At 32.0% G+C, this 22,578-nt stretch overlaps 1 protein-coding gene across 1 annotated transcript in view; it reads left to right on the top strand.

Annotated features, from left to right (window-relative positions):
- Positions 1 to 985: 985 nt before the first annotated feature.
- Positions 986 to 22,578, top strand: part of LOC127732208 (uncharacterized) — a 40,183-nt gene continuing 18,590 nt past the window's right edge. Inside the window, exons 1-8 of the mRNA XM_052241288.1 lie at positions 986 to 1,147; positions 11,989 to 12,223; positions 13,525 to 13,647; positions 13,962 to 14,081; positions 16,760 to 16,882; positions 18,323 to 18,445; positions 20,575 to 20,783; positions 21,129 to 21,174. Of these exons, the coding sequence (XP_052097248.1) occupies positions 1,115 to 1,147; positions 11,989 to 12,223; positions 13,525 to 13,647; positions 13,962 to 14,081; positions 16,760 to 16,882; positions 18,323 to 18,445; positions 20,575 to 20,783; positions 21,129 to 21,174 (1,012 nt within the window). The 5' untranslated portion in view covers positions 986 to 1,114. The remainder of the gene's footprint in view (positions 1,148 to 11,988; positions 12,224 to 13,524; positions 13,648 to 13,961; positions 14,082 to 16,759; positions 16,883 to 18,322; positions 18,446 to 20,574; positions 20,784 to 21,128; positions 21,175 to 22,578) is intronic.

Consider the following 22,578-nt stretch of genomic DNA (forward strand, 5'->3'; position numbering starts at 1 on the left):
GCCGATTTGTCTCCAACCTTACTGTGACATGAAAGCATATATGAGGGTCTGACTTAGGGTCCTTAATTTCTTTATTCTGTAGATTTTTAAGACATTTTTCTTTATTTCTAAAAATAACGCTTATTCTGTAAAATTTTCGTGAACATGATTTTACTATTATATTTTTCTGTAATTTTATGATTTCTAAATTATTCTGCACTTCGTTCATTTCTGTAATCAGTATTATATCACCTAAATCTTTTATTTTTGTGGACAATTATACTTTGTACTTTTGCACCTCATTATTTTCTATTCTTTATTTTTTGGCTCATTCTTCTTTATTCATTATTTTCTATTCATCAAGACCCTCATATAGGTTGCGGTTTATCGCAGTTTTCTTGCTATTTTATTTCCACCAGCAAGCGTCTTCTTCTTTTTCACGGATGACGGAAGTACCGTTCTTTTTCTTCTTCATCAGTTTCATCTCCTTCTGAAGGCAGTAATAATGAACTTCATCAAAAGCTTTAATGAAGTCCATAATAATGAAGTCGGGTTGTATGTTAAAGCTGTTCCTGGAATTAAAAAAACGATTCCCATTTAAATTACCCGGACAAAGTTTAAAATCTTATTTTTTTTTACTATGAGGGGGTCTGGATCATTGGGTTTACAAAATAGAGAACAATGGACAAAACACGCAGAATACAGGGTAAAAAATATGAAAAATAGAGAAAAATCTAAATAGTAATAGTGAATACCAGGAAAAATTTATAAAGAATAGAGAAAAATGGCTGAAAAAATAAAGAATATAGAATTGAAAGACCCTCATGAATGATAAGCATGTGTACAAAAATTAGGTTTCATTTATAAATTTATTTTTCAACTGTTTCTTTTAACTTAAAAAAAAATAGCAAATATGCATGGAATATTTGTCACTTGCAAAATGTGCTGTCGAAAACGATTGAAAGTGTGGTGTTAAGATAAATCTAAAACACCGGAAACTGTCAAGCATGAATGAGCACTCTTTGTTGTGGTTAGACAATAAAAATCAGCTGTTGCAGAAAACGTACTGTGATCATTAGATGTGAATAAATCGTATACAGATGTTAAGGTCACTATTTTAGGACATAAAAAAACAATGGATTCAACTCCTAGAAAGAAGAGTCCCGACGTAAGCATGCATAAAAAGTTGAATAATTTACAAAATGAGTCACAGTAGGGTTTCAACTTGTCTTTCAGTTTCAGCATCTTTCAGGCCAAGGCCCCACTTTTATGTAACAAATATTGCAAATTCGTAATTACAAGTACACGAAACAAACTCATCTGAAATGTTGCAGATTTTAAAAGACAAGATATTGATTTTTCTGTAATCTTTATTTAAATGATGAGAAAATAGGGGGAGGGGGTAAATGCCTATCAGTGGCGGATCCAGAAATTTTTATAAGGGGGGCCCACTGACTGCCCTAAGAGGGAGCCTGCTCCAGTCATGCTTCAGTGATTCATTCCCTATATAATCAACCAAATTTTTCCCACAAAAGGGGGGGGGGGGGGGGCTGCCAAAACAAGTAACAACACAGACAGAAACATACAGTAGACCAAAGGCAGGAATACTCTGAAAATAAGGCATACATCAGGTACATTGTATTTTCCTTCCAAAATCTGTTTGCAGTTGACCTTCTATGTGGCCCGAGAACACAGTTATTTCGTAGTGCATTTCTTTTAGACAGTAAATTCAAATTAAAAAAATCGCACCTGCTCTATCTCAAAAAGATTTTTACAGTGTAGTGTACTACTATTGATACAAATAATATCAAAATTATAGAAACTTCTACCAGCTCTAACTCAAAATATTGACAATTCTGTGTTAAGGGGGGCTAAAATTCAGTTTGACAGCTTCAGACATTCTAATTTTTGACCTTTTTTAACTGGACCAAATCACTACTTAACATAAAGATTCAGCACCCAAATTTTTTTAACATGTAATTTCATCCCCTTACTTAATATTTCATGCATAAAATATCAAGAAATAAATTGGGAAAGTGTATCAAAAAAAAATGCAAGTTATACACTGTTCACACTAGGGACTATATTTGTAGACAACGAAAACCAAAGGACGATAACTGTGTCCTTGGACCTAATAGGATAGAAAGACTTGACCAATTTTAATAAAACTTTGCATGACCTAAGCTTAGGCAATTATAAGATAGTTGGCCAAGTTTCATGGCCATAGGATATATATTATAGAAACTAGGGCCATTTTAATATTGAAATTTGGATGTTTATTTTTGACGTTTAAATCAAATATTTTCAACTGTCAAGATTTTGGCCTAAAAAATTTAAATATTGCAAAAATTTGCTTTTTAAATACTCTTGAATTTAATATAATAAGTATTTAAAGCAACGGAACACTCATTTGATTTATCAGATTTATTTCAGTTATTCAAAAGTCAAATTTATATGAGCCTGTGCCTGAAAATAGAGATTTTCGAATTAAGGGAAGCCTTACATAAACATGCATTTTTTTCAACCAATTTGAAGTTTTTGAAGTTTTTTAACCATACATTATTCTTCCATATATATTAAATGTACTTTAAATGTAAAGAAAAGTTACAAAAAGCATACCACATGAGTATAAAATGGTCTTAGGCCATGTAAGACTGAGAATTATTTAGAGTCGATTTAGGCCGTAGCCCATATTTACATATAAAAATGCACACAGAGGCTATAAGAAATTGAAATTTGTTACTTTTTGCTCATTTCTATGCTAAGATGTCATGATACAAGAAGTCTAATTGCAAAAGGACTCTTGAATTCAACTTTTTTTTGCAGACAGTATGGTTTGATGACCAGTTTTTCACTTTTCAATGGAAAACTTGCATGTAGTTTTAGTCTCATTTGGCATATATTTGAACCACTTACTATCCTAAAGAAGAAAATTATGGTAGCATATGAAATGAATAGGGTGTACTGATCATTGTAAAGTGTTTTTTTTACAGATTTAGTGAAATATTTGTGATGGACTACAGATTTTATGTACAAAGCTCTTCACATTTCACATACATCAAACAGGCCGTTTAACCAGGGACATAAATACAAATATTCTGCACATTTTTTCTGTGATAATCTACTTTTCTCTAGATTCCGAGTTCACAAATGGTTAATTAAATTTGATTTAAGCATAGAAACACAAATATCAGGAACATAAAAAGCTGTCAGATAGAAAGTCAGCATGGCTCTTAGGCATAAAATGGAAACTGCTTTAAAATGCTTATTTTAGCCGTATAATGCCAAAATGCTTATTTTAACAGAATTTCTGTCAAACAAAGATGTAAATCCTTTACTTTTATTGAGTTTGACAAATTGAAACCAGCAAACCATTCAGGAAAGTTGCCAAAGTACAGAATCTACATTTACGGAATTCATCTCTTAGGCCCGAGAACACAGTTATTTCGTAGTGCATTTCTTTTAGACAGTAAATTCAAATTAAAAAAATCGCACCTGCTCTATCTCAAAAAGATTTTTACAGTGTAGTGTACTACTATTGATACAAATAATATCAAAATTATAGAAACTTCTACCAGCTCTAACTCAAAATATTGACAATTCTGTGTTAAGGGGGGCTAAAATTCAGTTTGACAGCTTCAGACATTCTAATTTTTGACCTTTTTTAACTGGACCAAATCACTACTTAACATAAAGATTCAGCACCCAAATTTTTTTAACATGTAATTTCATCCCCTTACTTAATATTTCATGCATAAAATATCAAGAAATAAATTGGGAAAGTGTATCAAAAAAAAATGCAAGTTATACACTGTTCACACTAGGGACTATATTTGTAGACAACGAAAACCAAAGGACGATAACTGTGTCCTTGGACCATGTAACAGAAGTTTTAAGATGTATATCAATGTGAGACAATATTAAATGTATCAACTGTAATTGAAAGGTGTATGGTTTTACAGTTCAAGGGTAGAGTTTGAATCAGTCTTAAATTAAAGTGATCTGTAATGGGTGTAAGTTGGCTTGAAAATTGAGGCCAATGTGCAAAAAAGTCCAGGCATGTTGGTACATGTAAGCATTAACAGAAAGGGAAGAGGTTGCCTTACATTGTACATGCACATGTTGAAGACTAGAAATGTTAATACAAAATACAAGGAGTATACAAATGTATGAAAATACAATAAACATTGTACAAGTAAGGGTGCTACCATTTGATTTTTAGGGGGGGGGGGCTAGCCTAGGATGAAATTTGAAAAAAAGGCAGGACAGGAGTTTTGAGTTAAAAAAAAAAGCAGGATGAGCAACATGGCAAAACAAAATGCAGGATGACAATTTATGTAAAAAAGTCAGGACCGAATAGAGGACAGAGATTACAACTATAAAAAGGCAGGACAAAATTTTTCATCCTAGCCCCCCCCCCCCCTACATGCCATAAAAATCAAATGGTAGCTCCCTAATAACTAAAAAAAAACATGTAACACCTCATCTGATGTTGGTCAAGTGTGTCTTGTCCTTCTCATCTACACTGTGTACTTGATTATTTCAATAGACTTGATCCAACAATTACGATTGTAAATAAAAGTTTGAAGTCAAGGGAGGACTTTTAAATCTATTCATGCATGGTCATATGTATGATGCTAAAAGGTTAATGATGCATGATAGAGTTGTTAAAATCTTTTTTAGCCTGGTGGTCATCATATATGGTCATCAGAAATTGAACTGATATCATGGATATGTTAGACATTTAAACTTGACTTAATTATAACCTGTAAAAACAATTAAAGTAAAACATGTTAAACACTTTTAAAATATGAATAGATTGTCTGACAGCAATGTTTTGTTTTTCATGTTGGTGTTTTTCTGTTAAAATATAAATTTTGTGATTTTTGTATACTTTACCCAACACTTAATTTATATATATATATGGATCATGATCGTGAAAGGTCAATGCTTTGAAAAACAGCACTGTTTTATGTCATATATGTTATGTCTTGGTCAAGTTAATGTTTTTCTTGCAAACACTTGCTCAAGTCTCTGGAATTTGATAAGTGAAGGCAAAATCTGTATCTTTATTTATTGTACTTTCTTTTAGTCTTTTAAACATTTCTGTGTATTTGTTTTAGTTTATTAATCAAGTAAAAATAATATATATGCATGTACTAAAAGAAATTCTCTGCTCCCAGGCATTAGATTTGAATGATGGACAAACAAATTAAATGATATAGTTACTAAATTAAATGAAAATACAACTACAATAGATGTAATGTGGATTTTGTCATTTTGCTGAAATTTACTCTTTAAGTTAGATTTTTTGGAAAATATCAACACAAAAGCTTGACTCATTTTTCTAAGGTTTTGTGTGTTTAATTCTAAAGATTGTGAGAAGGAAGAAATGAGATGTCCATATCATTGAGTGGGTACATGTATATATACATTTTTAGCAGACCATCTAGAATGTACCCACTCCCATGGTGGATGTAACCTGGGGAGGGGGGGGGGGGGTAAATACAAATGTATAATTATATTATATTCATGTATCCTATACCAGAATGTAGTCAGTTTGGCAATTACAAAATGTATACTTTGTTTTTACCTGTCCTCTAGATGTCAATCATTTGTGTCAATGTATACTTTGTTTTTACCTGTCCTTATAGCTAGATGTCATTTTATGAATTTGTTTTGTTATGTTGCTGCCTGTTTATTTACAATTTTTTTTGGCACAATTAAATTACTTTTTACTCATTAAACTGAAGAACAGGAGATAAGGGAAAGACTTCCATTTGAACCCCCCCCTTCTGGTTGACTGATTATAAACAAAATATACAGGTAAGACCTAAAGGGGGATTCAAATGGATAGTAAGGGTTATACATTTGTACATCGATGAGACAGCAACTTAACAATACAAAACACAAAAATGACTCTAGAGGTCAAACAACTGAATTGAACAATAAAAGCTAGTATCTATGAAATAAATCAAACTCATTATTTCCCTCCGTCGAGAACAAAGATTTTCCAATCAACTTTTTTTTTAATGATAACCATTTGAAACTCTACTCTACGATGGCCAGCATGACTAGAGGTTTATTTAAAAAAAAAGTGATTGATTGATTGTTGGTGTTTAGCACCCCTTTCAGCACTATTGGAATGGCTATATTGTGACAGTCTGTTTTTGTTGGGTGGAGGGAGCCTTCAAAACAATCAAGGAAGTTGTCATAATGATCAGAAATGTATGGTTTGAGATCATTCTCAGTTCTTCTCTAGTCGATTTTAACTATTAAAAGCTCCCAAGCTTATATTTCTTTTAACATTCTCTCATTATAAATTTCCTTCCTTACGCCATGAATTGTCTTGCCCACCACTCTTCAGATAGTCTTGATTTTCGAATTGAAATAAATTTATTTCAATAGACATATAATCATGATAATGGACATGATGGAATTACGGTTTTAAATTTACCCCGAAAACTTTCTCAATATTTGATAGATATTTGTACATGACTGTACTATATCACATAAAACTGTGATAGAATCAATATTTATCAGTACATTTAATGAAAGAGTTCATTGCACTAGATTTATGATTTTTTTCTTGATTATGAATTTAAAAAGAGATGAAATCGTCACTAATGTATGTACATTGGACAAAGAAAGGTCAACGTACAGAAAATCAAATATGGGATAATTATATTCATGTCAGCTTCTGTTCTTTCTTCTTTTTTATTTGATCTACAATACATACATGACATATCTCTACAAAAAATCTAGATTGAATTAACAGGTCTTTAATTTAATGTCAATGAATGTCAAGCAAATATTGACAATTCATACATGTACATTTATAATGTACTGTGGAAAGTGTGGATTCATTATTAATCATGAGAAACCAATTTTCTTGGGTTCTTTGATCTCGTGGAAACAGGTCAACTATGAATTTAGATATTCAATGAAGTGCAAATTTTCTATAGGCTTTTATGCATGAATGCAGACTGGCAAAACCACGAAATCAAATATTCAATAAAATACGATTTTTCCCCAACTCACAAAAATTGGTATCAGGGAAAATACATGAATCAAAAGTATATCTATTAATGAAAGAATGTTTTGGATAACCATGCAAGCAATAACAGAGCGACCCAAAATCTTTCTATATATAACTACTAAAGGTCTTTTACTATGATAGACAAGTGACTTTAGAAACTACATGTGAAGCTCTCAGCCTCAGAGTCACACAGGCTTGGTCTAGAAAAGTAAGAAAGAAAAAAAAAATGTAATTTTCAAAATTTAAACAAATGTGTGCTGATGAGAGTTTGCAATAAATATTTAATATGAAGATTTTGGATTTTTATGATATTAATAAAATCTTACTTTGACCTTGAAGATATGTTATTGTGTAAGCATGATAAGAATATGATATGATTGATTGATTAATGTTTGTTTAACGTCCAGTGGACAATATTTCATGCATATTCAGGACGATTAAAATATGATAAAAGTGTACGTCACCAAGACAGAAATGTTGAAAAATTAATCATGGTTTCTTATCAGAAGATTTTTCTTGATCATCACAACACCAAAACAAAGGACAAACAAAACATTTGTACTATAACCAAAAGTACTGGACCGCATACAACAACAGACCTACACTTGAACTGCTGACACTGGAATCCTCCAAAAACACTGAAAACAACAAATAACAACATTGCATGGTCCAGGCTAGGATGACAATTTGATTGCATACTTATTTAACTTAATACATTGTGGTACAACAAATTCCTTTTGTGTATTTAATGAAATCCACACCATGCCAGTTGAGAATAATCATTTCATGAATGAGGTTATGGGATTGATCCCAGGCAAGGTCAAATCTAATTTTATTAAGTGTTTGTTAACCAAATGTGACCTAACAGTGGCCAAATTCAACTAACATACATGTCTTACATCAACTTTGCCTAAGGGAGTTTATGGAGTTGGAACCTTATTTTCTTCACATTTTTTTAGGAAATTAGAAACAATAGGTTGTTAGTGCCTGCAAAAAAAAAGTTAAAAAAATAATACAATGTACATGTCTCTGCCTCAAGATAATTTAACTGGTTTAAAACAGGTTTAATTAACATGATTAATACAAAAATATGACCTTTTTATGACCTCCAAATTAACAATATCAAGTGTCAAGATGAGTTGATTTGATCTACAATTTTTGATTTTCCACTGATTTTATATAGATAATGATTTTATAGTGTTGTCCTCAATCATATATAGATTTATGATTCATATAGCTAGTATGTATATAACATGTATAATAACATGAAGCTAGTTCATGATCAAATATATTGGTGCCCTATAAACATGATAAATAAAACTGAGCATTATAAACTTTTAAATAAATTGCTATGCTAATTTTTTTTTTTTTGTAAACAATCCCAGTGTTAAACTTTGATATCATATTTAAATTGATCGGTAGTATTGATGTATGTTTCATTTTGTGTATGTTTGGATGATTATATATTACATGTATTATGTAGAATTTTGTAGATGTTTTCATTTGGTCAATTTACCAGATAAAACTAAAGAGTGCTTGCCCCATTGATTCAATCAGATGCATATTTGGATTTTGAAAGTACATGTATGCATTAGTCACACACAACATGGGTAATAACATCCATCAAAATGAAGGAATTAAAATAATATTGAGAATGGAAATGGGGAATATGTCAAAGAGACAACAACCCGATCATAGAGCAGATAACAGCCGAAGGCCACCAATGGGTCTTCAATGCACCCGGATGTGGTCCTCACCTTCCCCCTAAATAAAAATGTGTACTAGTTTAGTGAAAATGATTCTTCAATTGGTTGATCAGTATTGTTTTGTTGAATTGCTTTCTCCCTTCGACCTGATATCATTGCCATTTATAGAAATTTCACGAGTGCATGCAGTGGGATTGTTTCAAAATTGGAATCTACAATGTTTATAACACAAATTTCTACAGGAATTAAAAGATATGGTCGCTGTCTCGTGAAGCATCTTTGTTTGTCAAAAAAGGGGAGGGCGCAGAGAGGCCAATGGAAAAATAAGTGGGGCCTCCTAGTGAAAAATCTGAAAAATGTACTATACATAAAATACAAGTTTTTGGCTATAAGACATGTAAGGAGGGGTCCTGGCAACTTGAATACTCTCAATTGAATCTGTCCTTGTCTTAAGTATTTCACTTAAAGTTTTCATTAATGGGAAACATACATAGAATGAAACTAAGTACTGTCATTGGTTCATGTCTCTCATATTTGTTTTTAGTTAATTGTTTTGTTATAAATCAGACTGTTAGTTTTTTCAATTGAATTGTTTCATATTTTTCATGTTGGGGCCTTTCATAGCCGACTATACAGTATGGGTTTTTCTCATTGTTGAAGGCTGTATAGTTGCCTATATATAGCTATAATTGCTTACATCCACTTTATTTGAACTTTGGTGGAAAGTTAAACAAAGATAAAATTTGACTCCTGTATTTGTATACATACATGACATAACTCTAATCCTATAAATGTTTTCATATTTACTATACTTTTTCAGAAAAAGTAAACCCTCTCTTTAAAACAAAGAAAAAATAAACACATAAAGTTTTCAAAACAGTACATTTTTTTATGTGACAAACTGGGAAGTTAGTACAGTTTGCTTGCACTCTATTAAATTGATTTTTTCCCCTGATTATCATAAATGTGACATAGTAAGTGATTGACAGGTTACCTGGTCAAGAAAATCACTTGTTTACCTGTTAATCTCTAACTTGAACTTTGACCTGGACAGCTGTTTACATTTCTTACATAAGGATGGTAATCCATTGTTTGCTATCATTGTGCTATTTGGATATTTTGATAAGAGGTAAAAAAAAGCCTATTATATCTTAAAGATGTATTTGATATTTAATCATTAATTGTAAAAGACTTGAAGAGTTTTATCATACATATACAATGTAGTTTAATCCAAGGCTTTAAGTGTCTGGTTGGATTAAAGAAGAGTATATATATGATAACACTTGTATTGTGAAAAAAACTTGGAATTTTTGGAAATTTAAAACAAATTCTTTTAAGGTAATTTTTTTATTCATATATATATATCTATTTGTTTAGACAAAAAAAAAGAATCTCTGTTTTTATCAGGATATATTTAAAATCGAAAAAAATGCTTGTTAATTTCTTTGTGTTTCAAGAAATTAAGATTGATTTTTTTTGTACTGAAAATTTAACATATACATTCAAGAATACACTGATTGCAAATAATGCTATACATTACTTGAATATACATCTATACCCTCTTATTGTATAGCAACATAATTTTTCAAGCAGGACATAAATTTTACTAAAAGTTAGTGTTCAATATTGTGATATAGGTACAATTAATAACCTTATCAGTGACAGACATATGTTTAAAACAGTTTTTCAATCTGTACTATACCATAAAAAGGTTATAGCATGTATATTTATTGGTAAATATTATTTCTCATAGAATATATATTCCACCCCCTAGCATGTGCACTATAAAGATCTACTCTGGACTATAATATTCACCAAAATCCATGCAATAATCCTATATACATGATATATAAGACATAAGGAAATAAGATTTTATATTTTAAATACTGAATACTGAAGGAAATTTAAGGTGACAATATACGTGCCTAAAGGAAGATTAGTAATAGTAAGTTTTATAACTAATTGTGTAAACCCTCTTTAAAAGAGTATTGTTGTTGTTACTAACATTATAATCTAGAGCCTGTCATATGGTTTTGCAATTTGACGATTTTTTAAAGATTGTATATAATGCCTCAGTTCTAGATGTTACTTCTTATAAGAGTTGTTATATTTAGCTATTTAGTGTAATTCCCCATTTAAATGGTGTTTAAACTGTATAAATTATTTATCTAATTAAAACAAGATTATTTGCAAATATTTTTACACTTAACATTTGCCAAAATCGTATAATATAAATATTGTTAACTAATGTATTTATTTTAAGTGATCTTAAGAATTGATTTTATATTTTAAATAGACTATTACCTATATCATGTATATCTAAATTATTTTCTTAGATTGTTGAAGATATGTGATAGTTCATTTAACTGTGAAGTCACATGAAAGTAGTTTATTGACCTTAAAATAAATAAATGTAAAATTATAAATAGATTTCTTTTTTTATCACAAAAGCTTGTAAACACATGGTGATTTTTCTTTGTTAGTTAGTCTAGCAAATTAAGCATGTGTTTTAACAAAGAGATGTTAAATATTTTGATGACGTAATTAATATTGTAGAGGGTTCACATTATAAACCATATCTTTTATTATATAGAGGCATACATAATCATCCTAAGTACTTCTGGTAAGCTTAAGCTTTAAACTAACATATTTTACTGAAATTTTCTTGTGGAGCAAATAAATTTTATACACAAAAGAATTTAAATTTTCTGCTGATAAATATTGTATTGACATTGTTCATAATATTTATAATTAAGTGTATAAAGAACTACCGGTACTTTATGTTTATTTTGTCATGTTAACCAATTCTGTTTTGGTTGCTCAGTTGGGGATTGGAACCCCCCTTTTTTTGACGATCAATGCTTTTGAATGGGGGCATATGGTTGGAACCCTCTTTATCCTGGGTTGGAACCCCCCCTTTTTAAAAAATGGCTGGTTCCGCCCCTGTTGCTCACCCAATTTTGTTAATATAATGGAACTATAAACTAGACTATTTTCATATTACTGTCTAGGCTCTGGAATATATATATTTTTTCGACAGGTTATACCTATTCTGTGGTAGAACAACCTGGTACTTGGTCAAGTAAGAGCAACCAAAAGAAGTAAAATCAAACATATAATTGGTTCAATTTGGAAAGAAAGTTTTCTGTTTTCCAAAAATTTTGTCCTGTATAGAAAACATAAAACCGTGTAACAGATTTATTCAGATCACTTCATATGAGCAAAAATTCATAGCACCTAAAGAGTTAATTTGATTATTTTCAGGCTTCCAAAGCCATGGAAAAGTTTGACATTAAAATTGAGAGATCCAAGCCTTGTGTGTTAGAGGAGATTGTGGATCTACTGAAGAAGTTCCTAGAGTACTGTTTGTGGTGTTTGACATGTGGATGTTATCACAGACCGTCAGACTCAAAGTCTTTCAATGGAAACGGATATGAGATGATTCTGTTGGACAGTGAGAAGAAAGCTGTGCAGAATCTTCTACATTATATGGAGTTAGGTCAGTAAATTTAAATAGCTAAGGGAAACACCTCAATGGTCTCATGGTATCATTCTTGCCTTGAGTGAAAACTTAAGACTTTAAATTGGTATTTGCTGCATTTTTGCAATAAGCAGGTGGCCATGGGTAGAGGAGTAAGAGCAAACTCTGATCTTCTTGGAGTCAGAATTATGTAACTGAGTAGGATGACATGTCTTCAAATAGACTTTTACCTTGTAATCTATTAAGTTAAAATCCAGCTCAGCATATAGCTGTAGTACAAAGCAAGGTTCATATTCATAATGCACTATTAACACGTTCTTATTCTGATTTCTGAATAGCTAATTAGGTGTAGGGTACAGTTAGAAGGAAGCTGTACAGAAGCTACTTCATTATATGGAGTTAGGTCAGTACATTGACCAGTACTAGTACATGTATATACATGTACTGTGGATTCATCATAATATTATTCATGGGGTACCAGTTTTGTTTGATTTTGTGCAATTTCATGTCAATATAATGGAACAATAAACAATAAACAATAAATGACGTTTCCATTTTCTGACGTCAGACACGCGAAGCAATGAATGTGGTTTTTAATTTGATAGATGCTTTTCTGCTTTTTTGTAAATGATTGTTTGTTTTGATATTGTCTGTTTTGTTCACGCATCGTTGTAAATATAACGGAATTTGATGAGACTGTCGTACAAGTGAGAGGTTTAGCGCTATAAAACCAGGTTCAATCCACCATTTTCTACATTTGAAAATGCCTGTACCAAGTCAGGAATATGACAGTTGTTGTCCATTCGTTTGATGTGTTTTGTCATTTGATTTTGCCATGTGATCCGATTGAATTTTCCTCGGAGTTCAGTATTTTTGTGATTTTACTTTTTATGTATATATGCATGTACATTGACATTTGCTGATTGTTTTACAGAAGCAAGTGTGGATCCTGTGTTAACAAAAGAACGCATTCTGACATTAGAGCCATACTCATGATACTAACATCAAAGTACTGTAATAAGTTATCATTGTTTTACAGAAGCCAATGTTGATTCAGTATTAACAGCAGTTCAAATCAATGCCATGTAATAAACATATATATATATAAAAGTTTTCTCTTTATTATATTATATAACATGTTCACATTATTTTATAGAAGCCAACGATGATCTAGTGTTAACAGAGGAACACATGAGAGTCATGTCTGATGTATATAACATGTTCTCATTATTTTACAAAGGCCAGTGGTGATTCAGTGTTAACAGTAGAACACATAAAAGCCATTTTGATGTATATAGCATGTTCTCATTATTTTACAGAAGCCAGTGGTGATCCAGTATTAACAGAGGAACACATCAGGGCCATGTGTATATTAACATACTCAGATAATGAAGAATTACAGAAATCTGCTGCTTTATGTTTTACAGAAGTCAGTGAAAGAAGTAAGAAAATGTTTTATAGATGTAGAATGACAAAAATGTTGATTAAGGATAAAACTGTACTTTGTCAAATTGTTATTGAAAATGTACAATGTTAAAAAAATTACTCATTCAAATAGTTTATTGATGAAAAACTTCATAAAAATGTTTAAAAGAAACACAATGCAACAAGGAAATAACCCAAAATTTTTACTTTTTGACCATAATCTTTCCTCGCATGGAAAATCTGAAAAAAACCTGAAAAATTTTTTCTTGACTAAATGTTTTGTTTTTAATAAATAAGAATAAAATTATAAGCCAATCTTTTATATTTTCAGTGTCAGCACCTCTGACAATACCTATAGCACGCCCTCTGGTGGAGCTTCTGAGATCACGGGATATTCAAGTACAGAAAGCAGCAACTTTAGCTGTCAGTAACTTCTGCATGATTGGACCTGGTAACAATTATATTAAAATTTCTTTTAAAGTGAAACACTTTTAAATAGTTTTTTTGTCTTTACTGCCAGTCTGAGGCAAGGTGTTTCCAGTTTGGGCAGTGTCTGCAATATTGGTGGCATTAAGAATTTTTTCATAAGGTTAAACTGACGAGACAAATCTGTGTTAACAGTTCATGATTTTATCATTTGTATTTTAGACAAGTGAAACATGAGTGCAGTATACAGTATAGTAAAACTTTCTATTAAGGTCACTTTACCATTAATAGCATGTTTTACTGTGTACATACAACTTCTAGTCAGCCCTTTTTAGCTCACCTGGCCCAAAGGGCCAAGTGAGCTTTTCTCATCACTTGGCATCCGTTGTCCGTCGTTCGTCCGTCGTCGTCGTCCGTTAACTTTTACAAAAATCTTCTCCTCTGAAACTACTGGGCCAAATTTGACCAAACTTGGGGTATCTAGTTTAAAAAATGTGTCCGGTGACCCGGCCAACCAACTAAGATGGCCGCCATGGCTAAAAATAGAACATAGGGGTAAAATGTAGATTTTGGCTTATATCTCTGAAACCAAAGCATTTAGAGGAAATCCGACACGGGGTAAAATTGTTTATCAGGTCAAGATTTATCTGCCCTGAAATTTTCAGATGAAACGGACAACCCGTTGTTGGGTTGCTGCCCCTGAATTGGTAATTTTATGGAAATTTTACCGTTTTTGGTTATTATCTTGAATATTATTATAGATAGAGATAAACTGTAAACAGCAATAATGTTCAGCAAAGTAAGATCTACAAATAAGTCACATGACCAAAATTGTCAGTCGACCCCTTTAGGAGTTATTGCCCTTTATAGTCAATTTTTAACCATTTTTCGTAAATTTTTGTAATCTTTTACAAAAATCTTCTCCTCTGAAACTACTGAGACAAATTTAACCAAACTTGTCCACAATCATCATTAGGGTATTTAGTTTAAAAAATATGTTCGATGACGCCGCCTGGGAACCAAGATGGCCGACATGGCTAAAAAATAGTACATAGGGTAAAATGCAGTTTTTGGCTCATATCTCTGAAACCAAAGCATTTAGAGCAAATCTGACATGGGGTAAAATTGTTCATTAGGTCAAGATCTATCTGCCCTGGAATTTTCAGACCAATCAGGCAACCCGTTGTTGGGTTGCTGCCCCTGAATTGGTAATTTTAAGAAAATTTTGCAGCTTTTATTATAGATAGAGATAAACTGTAAACAGCAATAATGTACAGCAAAGTTAGATCTACAAATAAGTCAACATGACCAAAATTGTCAATTGACCCCTTAAGGAGTTATTGCCCTTTATAGTCAATTTTGTAAATATTTTACAAAATATTTTCCACTGTAACTACCGGGCCAAGTTCATTAAAGATAGAGATAATAGTAAGGAGCAAGAATGTTCAGTAAAGTAAGATCTACAAACACATCACCATCACCAAATCACAATTTTGTCATGAATCCATCTGTGTCCTTTGTTTAATATGCACATAGACCAAGGTGAGCGACACAGGCTCTTTAGAGCCTCTAGTTTTATCACGCTGCAGTTATACTTATGAATTGTAAACCTCAATTCAAAGGTCAGATGTTAAGTAACCATCAATCAATCAATTAAAAGGTCACCTCTCTTAAGGTCAGTTTTCAGTTGTCTTGAGCGTGACCTTCATAAACAGGTTTGACTGAATGTATTGTTACTGTCTATTGGCTTAACTGTGTGTATCTCATTAAGTGTGTGAATCGTTATATGGCAGCTTCTTGAGACTAATACTAAGTTTAACTTCTAGCAAAATCCAATTATTGCCAAGTATATGACAAATACGGAAAAGTTAATGTTTTTTTTTATTATCACACATCAAGGTTAAACTCTTGACATATTCTTTATTATGCCCCACCTACAATAATAGGAGGCAATATGTTTTCAAGTCTATGTGTCAATCTGTACATCCTGTATTAGGTTAGATTTTTGAATTAAAGCAGTTTACCATGAATTTGTAATAATGTCTATTTAAAACTTCAGTACACCTGTTCATTGAGGAAAATTTCAAAATATATGACAAATTATGGTTTTGACACAAATTTTGCCATTCACTGTTATGGTCTATGGTTTAAAGTTAAAGGTTGGTTGAAATTAACCTGTGTTACTTCATTGGATAGCTGTTAGTGCCCTGTCCCAATAGATATGGTACTTCTGAGGTTACAACTTTTAACCTGTGTGTGGCAAGTTGGTTTTCAACTCCAATCTTAATTGACAAAGATTGTCAGTTTTCCGGTAAAAATGGTTCTCTCCAGTTACTCTGGCTTCTTCCACCAATACAACTAGCCGCAATATGATATAGCCAATGGCTTTGAAAGTAGCGTTAAACATAAAAAAAAAAAAATCATCCAATTTATTGCATTAATCAGTTAATAACATTTTTAAAGTATTAAAAATTCAGATATTATTGCATGCATTTTTATTGCAATTTTTGAAGAATGGACAAAATTGTGTGATTAATTGTTGCGAATTCAGGAAAATCTGCATACATATGTAAGTATCAGATATCAGAATGTAAGTTTTAGTACTTGCAATACTCACCCAGTCACATTGATCGCATTAATATAAACCTCACAATAATTTCTGAATTTACAGTATATAAACAATATTTTATTTTTACATTTCAGGTCAGAATAAAGAGGTCTTAGTTACATGTGGAGTTATCCCCCCTCTCGTCCAACTTTTACATTCTAGGAATGTTGAGGTACAGTGCAATACTTGTGGTTGTATAACATCTTTGGCTACCTCAGGTGAGAAAAAATTTATATCTGATAGATTTAACACAAGAGTTATTTCCCTTGATGGTCAATGTCATTATTTAACTCTGGAGAATTATTCCTCTGGAGAATAGCAAATTCAGACTTAACTTTTGAGATTTGATAACAACTTTAATTTTACTTTCCTTCTTCTAATATAACTAGAAACAAACCAATCTTGATTTCTTCAGAAAATCAACAAAAACTGTAGAATAACCCCCTCCCCCTCTTTGCTTTATTGTTACAGTCCATGATGTGCCACTACAAGTTACATTTGCTCATTCATTGCATCTTTTCTAAGGCTAATTTTATCAGAAAACCAATTTAGATTTGGAGTATTGGGTAAAGAAGGAGAAGCAGATTGTTAAAACTTTGATCTTTTAAAACAACTGCTAAGAAAAACTGACAAAACAAGAACAAAAAACTTTCATATTTGTTCAAGATTTAAAGTCTATAAACTAAAGTCCATAAGATCTTAAATCTGGTTCTTGAGAATTTCTGTTCCGTCACTCAGTTAAATAATCGTCATACATACCAGCTAAAAATATATTGATACTAAACCTAAAGCATATGGATAATGAAAAACTCCTCAAAGATAGGAGGCTTAATGAGAATTTTAATTACAAAAGACTCATCAGTGATGCTCAATTAAAAAAAAGTTAAAAGGTCAAATAAAGTATGAAGTTGAAGAGCATTGAGGGCCAAAAATTAATAAATGGTTTACAATTGCAAGATAAAAACTACCAATAGAATGTCATTCAAACAAAGGAGTAGGCCCAGTAAGACGCCTTTTTGGCCCCAAAATATAGCAGTTTTACAAAATTGTTAAAATGTAAATTTTTAGCTATTTATTGGAAAGAAGAATACTTCTGTTACATAAATATGGGCTGCTTTTGACAATACAATGCACATGTATCGGGTACTAGCATCATTAAGTCATGCTAAATTACTGAAATCTTCGAAATTTTAGCATTTTGGTTAATTTTTAGACGGTTTCCGTCTGAAATGGAAGTGGCCGCATTTGTGTTCATTCTTAATATTTAAATATAAGTTGTATTTGATGATAATACATAACATATATAAAGGTTGAGAATGAACACGGATGCGGCCACTTTCTTTTTTGACAAAAACCATCTGAAAAGTGACATATTATGGCATATTTGATAGATTTTTCATATTTAAGCTTGAATTTGAGCATCTTTAATGACTAAATCAGGTCAAATCTTTCACATAAACTAATTAAAACGACTGAAGTAGACACTTAAGTGTTTTAAAGTTGTCCAAAATCTTTCATCAGATGAACCTGAATTTTGAGGCCATACTCGGCCCTTACCGGACCTACTCCTTTACATACTGAAGTTTTTACAGATGAGATTAAATCTATTGCCAATATACATTTTTTGTATGCTTTAATGATTATAATGTATGATGCAGATTCAAACAAACAGTTGATTGTGAATAACCATGGAATTAGGCCATTGATAAATCTGATGAAGTCCACAGATATACGTGTTCAAAGAAATGCTGCTGGAGCTATACTTAATCTCACCCACCAACGTAAGTTTGTCTTGTCAGTAAAAAATTTATCTTACAGGCCTCCGTAAGCTGGTCTTGTCATTTAAAAAAAACAACTAAGTGTTTACTTCTTTTTAAATTGGTCTTATTACAAAAAAAACCCATTCATGGCAACATGTAATAACTTTTACATGTATATGTCCTTGATTAAAGCCAATTAATGAATGACTATTATTTATATGATTGATGGATGTTGTAACACTTTCCTATATTTTCAGTCGTACAAAATAAACAAACAAATACTGATTTTGTGTCATGGATGGATACCCCCATATCCTTTGTTTTTAGCTCACCTGGGCCTGAAGGGCCCCATGTGAGCTTATGCCATCACTTGGCGTCCGTCGTCTGTCGTTGTCGTCTGTTGTCGTCTGTCGTCGTAAACTATTTAAAAAATCTTCTCCTCTGAAACTACTGGGCCAAATACCTTCAAACTTTAACTTAATGTTCCTTAGGGTATCTAGTTTATAAATTGTATCCGAAGTTTTGATCCATCTACAAACATGGCTGCCATGGCTAAAAATAGAACATAGCGGTCAAATGCAGTTTTTGGCTTATATCTCAAAAACTAAATCTTTTAGAGCAAACCTGACGGGGGTAAAATTGTTCAATTGGTCAAGATCTGTCAGCTCTGAAATTTTCAGACGAATCGAACAACCCATTGTTGGGTTAACGTTGCTGCCACCGAATTGGTAGTTTTAACAAAATTTTGCAGTTTTTTGTTATTATTTTGAATATTATTATGGATATATATAAACTGTAAGCATCAATAATGTTCAGCCAAGTAAGATCTACAAAAAAGTTAATATGACCATAATTGTCAATTGACCCCTTAAGGAGTTATTGCCCTTTAAAGACAATTTTACACAATTTGTTCATCAAGTTTGCTTACATTTAAAAATCTTCTCCTCTGAAATACAGGTGAGCGATTCAGGCTCTTGAGAGCCTCGTGTTCTATTAAAGCACATAAACTTTGAACATAAAACAAAATATACTATAGAAATAATACAGATGGAGGATTTAATACAATGTATCTTCAACAGAAGAAAATTGGAAATCAGATAATTCTTTAGAATCGTAAACTTGCATCGCCCATTAACTGAAATTCCCTCATGAAGTGTTTTATACATCTATACTTCCCTTGGCATAAATTCCAGTAAAAAACAGAATTAACCTCAATTACTTGGTTTACTGAACATGGACACATGATAATAAGAGCGAGGCATGGTGTTCTGTGGACACATATTCTTGTTGAACTCTACATTGTCTTAGGCCAAGCTTAAAAATATGTTTGTTTGCCCTTCTCCGGTCCAACCCACCAATTTTCGACTGGGTATGTAGGTAGGCACAATATTTTATTTTATTTTGTTTAGCTTAAAAAGTGTTATGTTTAGCTTAAATTCTTACTAATTTGTGAAATGAAATAAGTTAATAAAACAAAATTACAATAACAATTTTTGGATAGGCTTAATTTTTTGGGACAGTCAGGGAAGGGCAAACAAACAAAAGTTTATTTTAGGCCTTATATTATGTATACATTCAACAAAGCTATCAAAGATCTGCCATCAAAACCAAATTTTCTAAATAACGTAAAAAATTACGATATCGTAAAAGACAACTACAGTACTGACAAATCAAAGGACCTGTCTTTGGACAGGGACATGAACATGTTGCTTGGTTAAATTTGATTTTTCAGATCCTCCACCTTTTTCTTCTTATCAATTAATGCCAGTTGAATAACCAAAAGTATACCAAATCAACAATATTTGATTCTGTACTTTCTTTCTGGTTTATTTTGTGGTTATTGTACAGACTCTTTACTTCATTGATAGCATAAGGGAAACCAGCTAGGGTACCAGTAACCCCATTTCATTTTTTTAAATGCATAACGAAGACATTTTTGCGTGCAGTTATGATTTCGATTGGTGAACAATTGACAGAAATGCATGATTAATTATTGTGATTACAGGAAATGCGGAGCACATAAATGATGTTATCAAAATTTGAAATGCAATTTTCTATTTTTGTGAAACAGATATCCTGTGACAATTTTTGCATTCATAAAAAGTTGTAAAAATTTCTGAATTAACAATATCATTTTATAATATTTACAGAATCTTACAGAAACGACTTAGTTACAAAAGGTGCTATACCAGTATTAATTGATATTCTACACTCTAGTGATATTGATGTACAGTATTATGTAGCGGCATCCCTCAGTAACCTCGCTGTCAATGACAAACACCGCACTATGATGACCGCCATTGGACATTATGCTGTGATAAAACAATTGGTCAAGTTAATGTCCACTAAAAAGGACAGGGTGAGTTTGATAATGCATAGGTCAACTCAGATACTGTGGATTCATTAATTTTCTTTGGTAGCAATTTCCGTTGATTCAAGAAATTTTTTGGCCTGTGATACTTGATTTTTCGTGGTTTTCACAAATTCTGCATAAACGCCTTAGGGAAATTTGTATTTATTGAACATTTAAATTCCTGGTTCACCTATGGCCACAAAATCCATGAAAATTATGAATTTTCTATGCGCTTAAATTTCATGCCCATAAAGTGTTTTTGAAGGAATGAGTAAAAGGCTTTAACTTATTTTTGTAAAAATGTTATTGTTTTCTGAAGGTGATTCATATATATGCATACTATATTTTCAGGTTAAATGCCAAGCATGTTTTGCTCTCAGGAATATTGCGTCTGATGGTGAGTATATTTTTTTTGCACCTCCTCAACATGGAAATGAGATAGTGTGCATCAGGTGAAAGTTATGGTAGTTACCATGGTTAACTCGGCAACATTCTGTATGTGCCTGTCCCAAGGAGACTTTAATTTAGTGGTGGTCTTTTGTTGCTGTATAGCATATTTGTTTTCTGTTAATTATTTTGTACATAAAGCAGGCCATTAGTTTTCTTGTTTGAATTGTTTACATTTGTCCTTTTTGGGCCTTTTGTAGCTTAATATGCAGTATGGATTTTGCTCATTGTTGAGAGCCGTACAGTGACCTATAGTAGTTAACTTTTACATCAATTGGTCACGGGTGGAGAGTTATCTCATTGGCAATTATACCATATCTTCTTATGTTTATATGATCTTGTGGTCATATCAACCTTAAACTTATTGTGTATGATGCGTACTTTTGAAAAACAAAATGTTAAATTAGGGTTTTCAGTTAGATTTCATGGTTCACTGAACTTTAAAAAAATCGAATGTGCACAGGTCCTGATGTCCTATGCCCAGATGTTATTGTTTTCTTAGAGTTCAGCAGTAAAGTGACTCAACTTGTCCTTCCTTTTTAGCTCACCTGGCTCGAAGGGCCAAGTGAGCTTTTCTCATCACTTGGCGTCCGTCGTCCGTCGTCGTTAGCTTTTACAAAAATCTTCTTCTCTGAAACCACAGGGCTAAATTTAACCAAACTTGGCCACAATTATCATTAGGGTATCTTTTTTAAAAAATGTGTGCGATGACCCCGCCAACCAACCAAGATGGCCGCCATGGCTAAAAATAGAACATAGGGGTAAAATGTAGATTTTGGCTTATATCTCTGAAACCAAAGCATTTAGAGTAAATCTGACAAGGGTAAAACTGATTATCAGGCCACGATCTATCTGCCCTGAAATTTTCAGACAAATCTGACAACCTGTTGTTGGGTTGCTGCCCCTGAATTGGTAATTTTAAGGAAATTTTGCAGTTTTTGGTTATTATCTTGAATATTATTATAGATAGAGATAAACTGTTAACAGCAATAATGTTCAGCAAAGTAAGATCTACAAATAAGTCGTCATGACCAAAATTGTCAGTCGACCCCTTTAGGAGTTATTGCCCTTTATAGTCAATTTTTAACAATTTTTCGTAAATTTTTGTAATCTTTTACAAAAATCTTCTTCTCTGAAACTACTGAGACAAATTTAACCATACTTGGCCCTAATCATTATTAGGGTATCTCGTTTAAAAAATTTGTCTGATGACCCCGCCTTCCAACCATCATGGCCAACATGGTTTAAAATAGAACATCGGGGTAAAATGCAGTTTTTGGTTTATATCTCTGAAACTAAAGCATTTAGATAAAAATCTGACAGGTGGCAGAAATGTTCATCAGATTTAGATTTA

Source organism: Mytilus californianus, unplaced genomic scaffold (genome assembly GCF_021869535.1).
Source record: "Mytilus californianus isolate M0D057914Y unplaced genomic scaffold, xbMytCali1.0.p SCAF_22, whole genome shotgun sequence".
Lineage (NCBI taxonomy): Eukaryota > Metazoa > Mollusca > Bivalvia > Mytilida > Mytilidae > Mytilus > Mytilus californianus.